The sequence below is a fragment of the Gavialis gangeticus genome, unplaced genomic scaffold, assembly GCF_001723915.1.
Source record: "Gavialis gangeticus isolate Ggan-Ray unplaced genomic scaffold, GavGan_comp1, whole genome shotgun sequence".
NCBI classification, from domain to species: domain Eukaryota; kingdom Metazoa; phylum Chordata; order Crocodylia; family Gavialidae; genus Gavialis; species Gavialis gangeticus.
This window is the reverse complement of record NW_017728994.1, coordinates 19,035,295-19,049,971: the sequence shown is the minus strand read 5'-3', so window position 1 is coordinate 19,049,971 and position 14,677 is coordinate 19,035,295. Positions and strand designations below refer to the sequence as shown.

General features: G+C 42.2%; 1 protein-coding gene across 1 annotated transcript in view; it reads right to left on the bottom strand.

The window, feature by feature from the left end:
- The window catches only part of POLR3A (RNA polymerase III subunit A), a 63,154-nt gene that overhangs the window by 25,316 nt on the left and 23,161 nt on the right, over positions 1-14,677 (bottom strand). The window contains exons 14-19 of the mRNA XM_019502359.1: positions 12,977-13,115; positions 10,940-11,104; positions 10,523-10,695; positions 5,103-5,214; positions 3,284-3,402; positions 2,376-2,513 (exon numbers count right to left, since the gene is read on the bottom strand). Coding sequence (XP_019357904.1) covers positions 2,376-2,513; positions 3,284-3,402; positions 5,103-5,214; positions 10,523-10,695; positions 10,940-11,104; positions 12,977-13,115 — 846 coding nt within the window. The remainder of the gene's footprint in view (positions 1-2,375; positions 2,514-3,283; positions 3,403-5,102; positions 5,215-10,522; positions 10,696-10,939; positions 11,105-12,976; positions 13,116-14,677) is intronic.

The following is a 14,677-nucleotide window of genomic DNA, read 5'->3' as shown; positions in this document are numbered from 1 at the left end:
GGGAGCAATGACAAGACACCAAACACAGCAATGATAAGAAAAGGTCAAAGTAAAAGTTTGCACACTTCTCCTCCATCACCTCTCATTTTTTTAAATGCAGAAATGAAGAGCTACCACCTTTAGCACTTGATGCAGCCATTTAGATAAATCAAAACAAGTTTTACAACAGTCTTTTCAAATGACATTTTTTAAAGCAGCTTTGATGATTTTTGACCTTTTTCTTAAAATGCATAAGTGAGCCTTAACAGATATATCATCCTCTTGTTGTGGAGAGGGAAAAGCAAACATGTAAAGTCATGACTAAGTTGCCTTACTCCCAAATTTGTTTTTTTAAACAACAATCTAATAATTTATGGAGTTAGATTCAAGGTTATTTGGGGGTAACTTATTTAGCATTAGTTTATGTAGTTCCAAGTTAGAAGCAACAACTTTTTTATTGGCACACCACACTGGGGGAATTATACTACCTTCACTTGCAGGTATTAAAAAACATTAGTACTTAGGTCCATTCTACTTGAAAGACAGACCCTGCAGTTCATATTTTGGAATGAGAAGAAATGCAAAAATATTATTTTAAGAAATCAATCACTATATTCCAGACTCCAAAATACATCTATGCAGGCCACAGCATGACTTAAATTGATGTTTCCTGCTATTTTTCTTATCTATTATTTAACTGCAAGATTTAAGACAGAGTATGATCCTACGAAGTGAGAACACCTGGAATTCCAAATAAATGCACAGAAATGGTCAATACTTTGCAACACTTGCAGACGACTTCTATTTCAAAACCCAGTATGTCACAAATTTTTAAGTCACAGAAAATAGAATCTAGGTAATTTAGTCCAAAATCCCCATAAATTGTTCCATGAAAGTGCCCTGAATTACTTTATATGTCACAATTTGTCTGATCCTTCAAGACCTCTATAAAGGGAATTCTATTGGGACTTAAGTGGTTTGGTCACAGACACCACATTATTTTTCTTCTTTTTGTGATGTACCAGCATCAGAGATAACCGTAGCAAGGTGTGGGGCCCAAGGCAAATCAGCCTGTGGTGTTAGGGGAGGTGGTGAGCAGCTGGGCATGAAGTCAGCTCAGCTCCGCAGGGCCCCCTAAAGTGTGGGGCCTGAGGCAGTTGTTCCAATTCGCACCCCACTAGGGACAGCCCTGACCAGCACTCGATAATATTAGGAGGAATGGACACTATGCCACGAACCATATCGCTACCAGAGGAAAAGAAATGTGGAAGGTATAAGAAGGAGTCTAACACTGAAGGAGTTTTAGGGAAGAGCCTCTGAGTGTTACATTTTGATTCCGACTGAATTTTATATTTCCTGAAAGATAAAAGGAAAAATGCAACTTCCTTACTTGGTGCATCATATAGGCATTTCCACAAGCCTTTCAAGTAGACACAGGGAGAAAAAAGGTGAGAGAAGCAACATGAAATGTAGTTACTTATTATAAAAGATAACGAGGCATTTAAAGTCACTGATGTACAATTTTCTGTGCAGGAGTCACATCATACAAAACATATGGAAGAATTCCCTCCCATTAAGAATTGCACACTAGCTTATGGATTTTAACTTGTCAGTTTCATCAGTGTACAGACAGTCTGTAACACTACTCCCATTTTTGTTAGTGGTGGAATTCCTTTTTATTTAAGGAAGTAGGTTTAGTTTTGGCTTTTTCTGGGGGCAGGGAAAAAAACAATTCTGAGTAAGAATTGCATGCCTAACTTGAGTAGTTTCATAGAGATAAATGATGCTAGCCTGTTCATGGGAGCAGAGTAAACTAGTTTGTTCCAGAAAAGTTTGTGTTACATCACAGTTGCTACCTAGGAGTGAACCAGGGATATACACAGCCGAAAGCTAGTACATCAGGGTAAAAAGCCAAGTTCTCACAACTTGCATCTTCTGAGGGGGACTTGTAACAAAGTTACATTTTCATCTAGATAAGTAACTGTCATTCAATTAAATGTCAGAACCAGGTTGACAGTACCACTAACATCATCTTTGTTTCTTACTGAACTAATAGCTAAGTTAGTTACCATACTGGATCAATGTTCCACACCCTCAGATTTCCATTGGTTTCAACAGAATTTCTGGGCATGCACCACTTCAACACAGGCACTCAATTAGATCAGGACTCTTATGAGCAAGGATTCTCAGACATACTCCACCGATAAACAAAAACAGTGTATGAGCATGATACAGTAAGTACCATTTAGTAAAGGCCCAAATTAGAAGCCTCATTACTGTACTTTCATGCACCAAACATTAGATAAATATGTCATTTTACTTCAAGGTATAACTGACAATCATAATCCCCCTAGCTAGAAGGAGACTGTACCCATGTCTACACACTTGTCAGTTACCTGCATATATCCAGTTTCGGCTGTTTTTACAGCTGTATCAACAAGACCTTCCCGACCAGCCATGGTGTGGAAGAAAAACTCTGTAGGAGTCAGGCCAGAATAGAAACTATTGGCAACAAAACCTTTTGCTGCTGGAAGCTATAGAGAAGTGAGAGAAGGAAAAAATAAAACTTGAGACGGTGCATTTTTATACATCCAGGACAGAAAGATATTTATTGTAGAGAACCAATATTAAGTCCATGAGCACTCTGTGTACATTCCAATCTGCAACACAGTTGAAGGACAGTAAGAACACTCATTTGGCTATGTATATGCAAAAAAAATACAGTAGTTTCTTTGCTATAGCATGTACCTTTTTAAACCAAAAGCAGCTGGTGAAAATTAGATGCAAGAAAACTGGATTCCCAAAAGTCCTGAATTTTGGTGGCAAGGAAGCAATAGCATGGTTAACTGCCATAGTTCTGGGCTTGGGCATCTTTCACATGCACTAGAATTCTTGAAATACACTACTGCACAGGATAGTTAGGAAACCAGACAGCAATATTCCACTTCATAAAAAGCCAGTATGTAAAAAAATTGAATGGATTAATGAATTTTCTTAAGTAATAAGAATGATGAATATTCTTATTCCCAGATTTATTTTAATATACAAGTATTTCAGTGAAAGGACCATTTCTGAGAAAACAGAAAACAAACAAAAACCTGAGTTGTTAAAGTTCAGGTTAATGAAACTTCTTCAAAAACCAATCCAGGCACAAAATTATATATGAAATGTTTTATCTGCTTATTTATCCTTAGAAGTAGTCTTTTTAGAAACATATTGGTGAAAGACTCCAGTGGCAACTCAACTGAGCTCATTTCTACTACACAGATTTCATTAAAATTTTAGCAAATGCAAGGCTACTCACCTTGGAATGCTTCTCAAAGTGAGGTAGAGACCGATTTTCAAATCCATCAGGCACTCGTGACCCACTGATAGCCTGCTGCCCTACACAGGCAATCATCTGGGATATATTAATAAAGGAACCTTTAGGGTAAAACAAACAACCCAATCAACAATATGCACTGCATATTCAAAACAGAAATAGACCACACCACTTCCTCAATATCTTTTTTCTTCTTCTTTTAAATGGGCATCAGTTAACTGAACAGTTCTGTTACTTGTTCCAGTCAATCACACCACGCACAAGCCAGTTATCCATTAGGGTTGTGTGACGCTTTGGTCCCCAACTTGATTCAGTGGAGATTCAGCCTGATTTGCTGGCTGAATCTCCAAATCCAAATGGAAGCAGGAGACCCTTTAATCTCTCCAAATTGAATCAGAAAGATTTGGCGATTTGGATATAGACACAGCTTTAAATTTTTTTTTATACATACCTCAAGGCATCAGGCAGCTTGTGAATGCTGTGATGCTGGGGCACGTGGAGTGTCCTACAGGAGTGCGGGGGGCTCCCCAGCATGCTTGGCAGCAGACCTGGAAGTGGACCAGAAGCACTTCCAGTCCACTTCTGGGTCCGCTGGGGTGCACCCAGGGGGGCAGGAGCCCTCTGCATGCTCCCAGTGGACCCAGAAGTGGACTGGAAGTGGACCGGGGGGCCGCTCCACATTTCTGTTGGACACTCCACCTGCCCCACCATCACAGTGTTCACAAGCTGTGCCTGGTACCTGGAAGTGAAAAATTAGCTGCGTCTATGCCCAAATCATCAACTCTTCAGATTCGGAATCAGCCGAATCAAATCAGGGACAGTGATCTAAATCAATGAATCAAATCACTGTTCCTGATTCGTGCTGCGTCCGAATCAAGTACGGCCTGGTTTCGCACACCCCTATTATCCATACAATTCAAGTACCTTCTATTATTATGTTTTTCTGTGATACTGCGTTCTTCCTTGATTACAGCTCTTACGTCAGCTGGCCTTGCATTATTCATTATTGTACAGATTGTGATCTAGTTCTTTAAGTGCTATTTGTTTTGTTTACCACTAAAATTGTAATATTTTGCTGGTGACAAGTACAATACAAACTGCCTTAAACCACAGGGCACTAAGAGTCATTACCTCAAAGGTTTTCTTTGATTATTTCATCCTGAAGAGACAGCCAGAAAAAAAAAACCCCATGCCTGCTACATCTTTCTTGTTAGGATCTCAAAGTCTTTTACAGATCTAAATAGAACACAATTCACCCGATGATGAATTACTACATTTTGTTAGCATATTCAGAAATGGATCCAGATGGTGTGCGAAACAGAAGAATAATTTTATTCAACTGATCTTGCAGAAGAGTAATGACTAGGAAGACGGATTACCACGACAGCTTGATATAGGAACATATGGACTTCAGTTGGGCTTCTATAAAAAGGGATTTTATTTATTTATTGCCATTTTTTTCCATAGGTTATTTGATCCTGTTGATACTATAAGATCTTTTTCATGGTGTATTTCTGCAAGCATCTCAAAGGCAGCAAAGCTGAAAGGAAAGTCTTATCTTATGGTAGCAAAAATCTAAACATGAATGGTTACATTAAGTCTTGTGCTTAGTGTTAGACAATTGAAACATATGCTGCTAACTTATCTTTTTACTGCAGCATGCTATAAACCTTTTTACACAACTGCATAGTTTGAGAGGTGGGGTAATGAGTAGTCATTTCACTTGTGCTGACCACTGATTTTAAAGAGCACTGATGTAGGCAGCAGTTTCACTGTATTCCAGAACTTAACTAAATCTTACCTTTAGAACCACAGAGAGCCATGATAAGGGGACTGTTACTCTTGTCCAATTCTCTGAGACAGGCACTGCCAGCATGGTCTCTGATAACAGAGAGCTCTTTAAGAATTAAAGCCTAGGATCAAAGAATTTATACATTTAATAGATACAGAAACACAGTATGCTATGACCAAAAGCTTCACAAGTACTCAGGGAGAAGGCAGGATAGGGTGGGACCTTAAAACTAACTAAGCTATTATATAAAGGCACCAAAATGGTCCACTGAAGCATCCAATCTATACAAACACTGGGGAGCTAGGTCAAACTAATGTGCTTCCTCTTCCAGTAAAGCACTGTGTCCCGTCCTCCCCCTCCCCACTTCACATCTGTCAGTAACCTATATGACAATAAATAGTCTACAAACATCTAGCCTTGGGACAGGGAAATGCAATGAAGGACATGTCAAAGCCCCTTCCAGCCCTGTTTCCTTTGACTGATTCTATGAATAAAAACAACTATGACTTTATAAAAAGGTAGTATGGTATTTATCTGAGCCCAAGGCAACTTTGAATTTAATACAACCTTCCCAATAATTAGATCCTAGACATGGAAAATTGATAAATTTATTAGTCTTCCATGTTTATAACAAACTAGAGGATAATCTTACAATTCATACTCCCATCACTGCTGCAAGTTGGGAAAGGAATAGCAGGGAGGTAAGCAGTGGCAAGGGGGCAGACAGTGAAAGAGTCAAGTCATATGACCCCTGCCTGTTGCTCTCCTGCATCTTGCCCTCTGCCACCTGTTGAATGAGGAAAAACCTCATCTTGGGTTTGAGTTAATACAATAGAATTTACATAACAGAGACAACAGAATGCAAGATCCATTGATGACTGGCAAGTTTTGACAATAAAAATTATTTTGAAGTTCCACAAACACACCTATGTACTTAAATTAAAAGAAATAGTTATCACATCACAATACATATTTTGACCATAAGTCATATTATTGTTACTGTTAATATGTTGAAATGTACTTTTATGTATTCTACAGAAGAATTTGATACAGATGCTGAACTTTTACTAAGAAGAGTTCTTACCATTCCACTCAACTTTGAGAAGTGTGACAAAATTAATGTTTTTTTGTGACAAGTATCCAAGTAACTTACTAAGATTGGCTATGCCAACACACACCCGGAACAGCTGATTCGCTTTATTGGGTACAGTCTGTTTTTAACCATTTTAACTACTTCTAACATCAGTCCCCATCATGACAGCTAGAAGCTCTGAAAATGAGAGGAAATAGTAGTTTGGGGCTTACAATACCACAGTATTGACAGCACTTTAAGCAACGGTCCTTAAGTACAGAATGCTGTCAGTGCTGTTGAATTAGCAGCTCCAAAACTAACCATCTCTCAGCATTTTTAAAGATTCCAATAGTCCCCTATGGCAGCTGCTATTAAAAGCCTTACAAACCAAGGGAGATACCAGCTGCAAACACTAAATGCCATCATTTTCTAGTTTTCTAGTAGCAGCCTTTGAAAGCTTCTTCCCTTCACCCTCTCTCAAGCAGCTAACTGGAGTAACAATTATGCTACAAACAGGGCTGAAAAACACTACACATTTAAGCAATTTATGCATGTTATTGATATGGAGATAACTCCAGTCTGCTATAATGCATGCAATAGGCAAACTGGGATCAGTACTATTTTTTGCAGTTAAGCAAATATGCATATCTAGGGCTGTGCAAAGCTTCAGTCTGCGATTCAATTCCGAGGCTGAATCACCAAATCCGAATTGAATTGGGAAAAGAAAAAAACCCCTCCGAATCGATTTGGAGCATCCAAATCAATTCAGAAAAGATTCGGAAGGCAGTCTTTCAGGGGAACAGAAACTGAGAAGACGGAGGGGAAGCAGGGGGGGAAGACTGACATCTCTAGCTGGCCAGTGATTGTGAGCTCCCCCTGAGTCCCCTTTCAATCATGGTGCTCTGGGGGAGGGACAAAGAAACAGCATATAAGCCTCTCTGCAGGCTTTCTGTGCCTTTTGTGAGCTGTTTCTGCCTGAGCAACAGTGTCTGAAAGGTATGGGACTGGCTTGGCTTCCTACCTAGTCAGTCTCCTGCTACTTTCTGTTCTTGAAAAGGATTGGATATAGCTTACTAACTAGAATCCCTCTACTTACCCCTATCCAATCCATTTTTTCCCCAATTTATATTTGTTCTTGGTTTGTTTGTTTTTCCAACACTTTTTAAAAAGAAAGCTGTGTTTTCCCTGGCAGTGTGATCCATCACTGTGCAGGGAAGCACATACATTACACACACTCACATCATAGAAGTCAGAGATTAATAAACAGAACACAACACAGAAGAAGTCAAACAGTCATAGAAGATGATATTATTTTAGTTGCACACACAACAGTAAACACAATACAGAAGTCAGACACAGTCATATATCAGAGAAGATGATGACAATATATATTATTAGTTAAGTTATACACACAGATACATTTTCCAGCACAGGAAAGACTAATATGAAGTGTGCTGCAAAGGTAGGTGCCAGGTCTTCCATCTCCCAGCGGAGGAAGAGAGGCTAGAGGGGGTAGGGGGAGAGCTAGAGCTTCAATTCCCCCCACACCCAACACACATGCATCCTCTTTCCTGGCAGCCATGAGTCTTCTGCTAGCAGTGGAAGCAAGGAGGTGGGAGCAGTACCTGTCCATGAACCTGGACCACCTTCCCTAATACCAGAAATAGGCACCAGCAGCAGAATGACAGTCTCCTCCACCCCAAGTTCATCTCCCAGCATAAGCCTCCCACTGCCAAAGGAGGAGCTGGATCTGAAACCAGGGGACCCGGGGAACCATGAGTTTCTGTACCTAGGAGGCTGAAGTGAAGTTCATAGGCCTGGCTGTGAAAAGCGGTTTGTAAATTCCCTTTCAGGATCAGGCCTGAGAGACTGAAGACGGAGCGTTTTCTTTTGTGAGAAATGTGCCCCCACAGGTAGTTGGGTATTCTTGTCTTTGATATATTCTAGTGTGCAGTTTGTGGGGGTACTGGAGATATATTGGCAGGTTTTGTGTTTTGAGATGTAGGAAGTTGGCTGCTGGTGATGAGGTTAGCAAGGTTCAGTGCTTGTTTGAATTTACAAACCATTTTTCACAGCTGGGCCTATGAACTTCACTTCAGCCTCCTAGGTACAGAAACTCATGGGCTCAATAGAGACATTGGCATTCTGACACTACAACCTGCTGGAATTCTGATGCCCCAGGTATCTCTCCACTTTTACCTGCTACATACCCTTTCCCCCTCCACCCCAGCTTGTCCCTCACCCTCTGACACCTCCATTTCCATTTTCACTGACCAGCTTTCTTACCTGCATTGCATGCCAGCCTCTGGCTGCTTTACTATTCTCCTTTCAACTGCAGGTGCTTCCTCGGCCTGATGGAGGGTTTTTCAACCCAAAAGCTTACTAAGATGTATTTCTCTAACTATTCAGTTGGTCTACTAAAAGATACCAGATTGACCCAAATAACAGTCTGCCAGTGCTGTGTCCTTAGACCAACACCCCTACCACCTGTCCCTGGTCAGCTGACTGGTATCCAGGGCCCTGGATACATCTTTACCCCCAGGGCTGGGGCTGGCAGGGAGAGTTCTCTGGCAGCTGCTGGAGAAGCTGCTCCTGCAGGAAAGGAAAGAAAGGCTCTGTGACAGTTTTGTGGCCTGAGATGCTAATGCTACTTTCCTGCAGTGCACTGTAGTGCTTACCTGTGTTGCTATTTAAAAAGTGGTGGATCGGAGGCTGTAGGGGAGGAGAATGCAGCCTCATTGGGGCACGCTACTGTGTTGTGTAGAGGCCCCAGCACCAGTGAGGGCACGCCTTAACACACACAGCATCACCCATGTCATGAGTTTTGCTTGTCAGCAGCCTAAGGTACAGTTTCCCAGAAACCCCTTCACCTATCTCCTTGAAACCTGGCAGGCTCCAAGGTCTCAGCAGGGCCTAGCATGCCTGCAGTTTTCACCCCACTGTGCCTTAACACACATGTAACATGAGTTTAGCTTTCAGCAGCTTGAGGTGCAGTTTCCCAGAAACCCCTGCACCTATTTTCTTGAAAGGGCTTCATGTCCTCAGAAGGGGCTACCATCCCTGCAATTTTTATCTGAATCAGCCAAAAAAAATGTCAAAGTTATAGGTATGTCAGTGATTCCCCATTGTAGTCTATGGCTGAATCTGCAAATCTCTCTGAATCTTCCGAAGCTGATTCAGCTGAATTGATTTGAGACAGTGATCTGAGTTGGCTCAGGCACACTTGCCTTCCCCTGTAGTTCAACATCTTCATTAATGATGTGGACACTGGAGTCAGAAGCGGACTAGCTAAGTTTACCGATGACACCAAACTCTGGGGTAAAGCATCCATACCCGAGGACAGTAGGGTGATCCAGGCTGATCTTGACAGGCTCAGGAAATGGGCGGATGAGAACCTGATGGTGTTTAACGCTGAAAATGCAAGCTTCTCAACCTTGGAAGGAAAAACCTGCAGCATCCTTATAGGCTCAGCAGTGCTACGCTGGCTAGCACTATGGAAGAAAGAGACTTGGGGGTCATCAGTGACCACAAGATGAACATGAGCCTGCAATGCAATGCTGTGGCTAGTAAAGTGACCAGAACGCTGACTTGCATCCATAGATGCTTCTCAAGCAAATCCCAAGATGTCATTCTCCCCTTGTACTCAGCCTTGGTGAAGCCACAGCTGGAGTACTGCATCCAGTTTTGGGCTCCACAATTCAAAAAGGATGTGGAGAAGATTGAGAGAGTCCAGAGAAGAGCCACGCGCATGATCAGAGGTCAGGAAAACAGACCTTATGATGACAGACTGAGAGCCATGGGGCTCTTTAGCCTAGAAAAGTGCAGGCTCAGGAGTGATCTGATGGCCACTTATAAGTTTATCAGGGGTAACCACCAGTGTCCGAGGGAACGTTTGTTCACCAGAGCACCCCATGGGATGACAAGGTCGAACAGTTATAAACTACTGCAAGACCATTTCAGGCTGGACATAAAAGGAAGAGTTTCTTTACTGTCCGAGCCCCCAAGGCCTGGAATAGCCTGCCATCGGAGGTGGTTCAAGCACCCACATTGAATGCCTCCAAGAGAAATTTGGATACTTATCTTGCTGGGATCCCATGACCCCAGCTGACGCCCCTGCCCCTCAGGCAGGGGGCTGGACTTGATCTTCTGAGGTCCCTTCCAGCCTAATGCCCATGAAATCTATGTACAGACACACACTGAAGCCTGCATCTGAATACTACTGGGTTTAAGCACATGCTTAGTTATCAGGATCTACTCCAGTCTTCCAATGCCATCAGAGTAGGAGTCTTTTACAAGAATCTGTTCATGGCTAACTCTCAGGAACCATCTGCATTAAAGGATAAAGCATAACTCTTACCTCTAAGGTTTCTTCCGCAGTACAGCCAGGCTGCTGCTGCAGTTTGCCAGTGTTTAAAGCTTCAATGTATTCATCACATTTCTTATAGCCAGCATTCAGAAGTTCATATTTGGCTTTTAGCAGTCCCTGGCCTGGGGTGACATCACCAATCCCAATTGAGAATCCACGATTAGCTACAGTAAAATTACAGAGAGAGAGAGATTGATGTGCAAGAGTTCAGCTCAGATTCCCATGCAGAACACCTTATAAGAAAATTTTATTATTATATGGAACTTGCGAATTCATTAAGTTAATCTCATTGAGTTCTATTTCCTCAGCTGGCATTTTCAATAGAAAATGTGCTATGTTATGATGTATATTTTGTTCTAAAAAGGATGTTTAAAAAAAAAAAAAAGCAGCACTTTTCAAATTACTTACAGAGATAGACAGGTGCAAGCCTGGCTAATCGTGACATAGCATCTGCAGCTTCTACCTGACCCCAGTCCCTCAGCAAAATGTAAAAGATATTGTTCTTGGATCCAGATCCTAAAGTTCCTTTGTCCATGCTGCCACTCATCAGCTCACTATTGTGGATTGTAACATCTGGAAACACAAATTAAAAAACTGAAAATCTGATACTTTAACACCTCCATAAGTTCAAATGTTGGCTTAACAGTAATTTAGTAGTGTTTCACCTATGTTGATGACAAAAACCAGGATCAAGTATTTGCCATGCTTATAGAAATAACACTGATTATTGATGGAGTTTATCCAATATGATCCCTATGCCATAACTATCATACACACACACACACACACACATTATACACACACACACACACACACACACACACACATTATACACACACACACACGTTAGCATTATGCATCTCTTCCCTCAGTGAGATGCTTTTTTACATTCTCTTTTAAAATAATTGTAGCATCCTGTAACTAAGAAGCAACTTTAAACATCAACAGTTTCAAAACTTGCAATAAAGAAGTATTATTACATGATAGCAACTGTAAATATTCTGAGACTTTTATTTAGTTATTTTTATTACCAATCTAAAATTCTCTAGGGCCTTTTAGAGCAAGGCACTGGTGAGTCACTTAAGCTTAGAAAATGTTAAGTGACTATTGCACAAAGAATTAGAGAACAAGCTGTTCTTTTTTTTCCTTGTAGTAACTCAAAAATCAGGCATTAACTGAACTAGAGAAATCCAGTGCTTGAGTTTGGGAATTAAGAATTATAATTCCTCCCCAAAAGTTCCATTCTTCCCGTTTCACTCTACTGAAGTTTTTGAAATACAATTATATTGCATGTATTAGGAGAGACATCTCCAAGTAAAAAAAAAGTTTAACATATTCTTCATCTTTGGCCTTTATATGGTGCACTCATCCAGGTGACTTGTTTTCACTTCAACAGGAAACACTGTTATTGCAGCTACTACATAGTGCTTTTCCCTTCAGACAGGGACTGTGCCTCTTCTGAACATGATCGTCAACCAAATTTTACTACACTCTTTTCCTTTGTCAATGTGTAAAGCAACCAGCGTTCAGAAGGCAACATTCTGGCCATGCTCCCAAAGGCTCCAAACACCTCTCGAGCTGTATCGCTGGAAGATACAACCAACTAGCTGTCCTAAGCAAGTTGCTGTTTGAATAACCTTACACTGCCTCAGGTTCTGAAGACAGCCCACAGCTACCTCCTGACTCATGCTGCAAGGCAGCATAATGCTCTGTCCTCTCAGCAGCTGCACTAAGACTAGATTTAATTTTAGGGATCCATGCACAGGTCTGGTACTAGGCAACTATTTTTTCCCCAATTAGACAGCGAGAGGAACAGCAAATTCTGGAACAGATTGCAGCTAACTGGTTTCACAGCTGCTAATGCACCAGGGAACGCCATGCATCTTGGAGCCCCATGCTGTTTCCTGGTTTGTAAACACTAGGTCTGACTGAGAAGCTCTAGGATCAGTTTCTGTTTCTGCAAGTTCTTGGGGACAGAGATGGTTCCTAAAAAAGATTCAGGATAGCCAGCTCATCTACCTATTTCAACAACTTCAGTATTTTCCCTGAAAAAAAAAGGTTTGGAAACAGATAGGCCTCAGCTTATTATCTCCCTGTAGAACACTTCCTGCTCAAATAGTATATCATATTCAGTATTTTTAACTAGAATATAGCACATCTGTTTGATGAATCACAAACAGAAGTTGCTGAGGTTCCTTAATTACTGCATACAAATAGAGAGTGAATATAGTATTTCATGAGTCTTTACAGAAAGTAACAATATTTTTTAGAAAGGCAGTAAAACAACCAACTACTCAGAATTCCTTAGTGCTCTCATTTCCCAATTCTAACCATGAAAAAAAGCATTTAATTGAATTTTTTTCATCATGTTTCTTTGCTGCAATATCAGTAGCAATGAACAAGTAAGAGATCAGAACTGAAGGCAAAGTTATCAGAGTAACTCACAAGAATCATTAGTACACAAGTCTTCCCCTTTGCCACAATACTGTTTGCCCTTGGTCCGGAGGTTGGCTTTTACAGGACAGTCATCACTAGGTTTGAGAATGAGGCTGAAGACCTGCTTTCCTGTCCAGAGGGTTACAGGCTGAAGGACAAACAAAGAGAAACAGGGAAAACTTTGTTATTCATGCAGTAGTAAAGCAACCAAGTTCTTCCATACGTAGCCACATACAGACATTCAGTGTCCGCTGGAAGTCACTGCAGAGAGCAGAACACACCTCCTTCATAATTCTCACATTGTGCAGCAGAGGCCCCCTCTACAAGTTATAGCAGGGGTTGTCAACTGGGAGTATGCATACCCCTAGGACAGGGGTGGACAAAATGCAGCCTGTGGGCCAGATGCGGCCTGCCAGACCATTTTATCCAGCCTGTGGGGCCCCTAAAAAAATTGAGAAAATTAATACTTATCTGCCCCTGGCTGCCTGTCACGTGGCCCTTGATGGCTCGCCAAAACTCAGTAAGCAGCCCTCTGCCCGAAATAATTGCTTAACTCTGCCCTAGAGGTAATTGGAAAGGTCATAAGGAGTACGTGTAGGTGGGTGGGGACGGAGCGTACCCCGAGGCATGGTGGCATCTCCCCTGGCAGGTTCCCACACATCACCTCTTACCCGGGGAAGAGGAAGGGCTGTGCTAGGCACCGCCAGCCCTGTATGGCACACCACAGTGCCTCACAGAATCATAGAAGTAGGGTCGGAAGGGATCTCGTAGATCTTCAAGTCTGACCCCCTGCCTGGGCAGGAGAAAAAAACTGGGCTCAAATGATTCCAGCCAGGTAGGAGCCAGCACCACTTCCCTTGGAAGTTGGTTCCAGATCCACCCTGACTGTGAAGTAGTTCTTACAGATGTCTAATTTAAACCTACTCTCCAACAACTTGTGATTGTTATTCCTTGTTATGCCAGGGGACGCTAAGGGAAACAAGGTCTCTCCCAAACCCTTCTGGTCCCCCCTCAGCCTTCTCTTGTGAAGGCTGATGAGGTTCAGGTCCCGCAGTCTCTCATTGTAGGGTCTGCCCTGTTGTCTCCAGATCATGCGGGTGGCGCTCCTCTGGATCCTCTCAATGATATCCACATCCCTCCTGCAGTGGGGCGCACAGAACTGGACACAGTACTCCAGCTGTGGCCTGACCAGTGTCGCAAAGAGGGGGAGGATCACCTCCTTGGCCCTACTTGAGATGCACCTGTGGGCACGATGAGGTCCGGTTAGCCCTACCAACCGTGACCTCGCATTGTCGGCCCATGTTCATCTTGGAGTCAATAACGACTCCAAGATCCCTTTCTGCCTCCGTGCTCTCAAGAAGGGAGTTTCCCATCTTATAAGTGTGCTGCTGGTTATTACTGTCCAAGTGCAGCACCCTGCACTTGTCAGTATTGAAACACATCCTGTTTTTGTTAGCACATCCCTGTAACCTATCCAGGTCTTGCTGCAGTCTTTCCCCCCCTACTAGCCTGCTCACCTCATCCCAAATTTTGGTATCATCAGCGAATTTAAACAGGTTACATTTCACCCCATCGTCCAAATCGCTGATAAAGAAATCAAACAGCGTGGGCCCAAGCACCGAGCCCTGGGGGACTCCGCTGCCTACTTCTCCCCAGGCTGAATATGACCTGTCTACCACCACCCTCTGAGTATGACCCTTCAGCCAATCT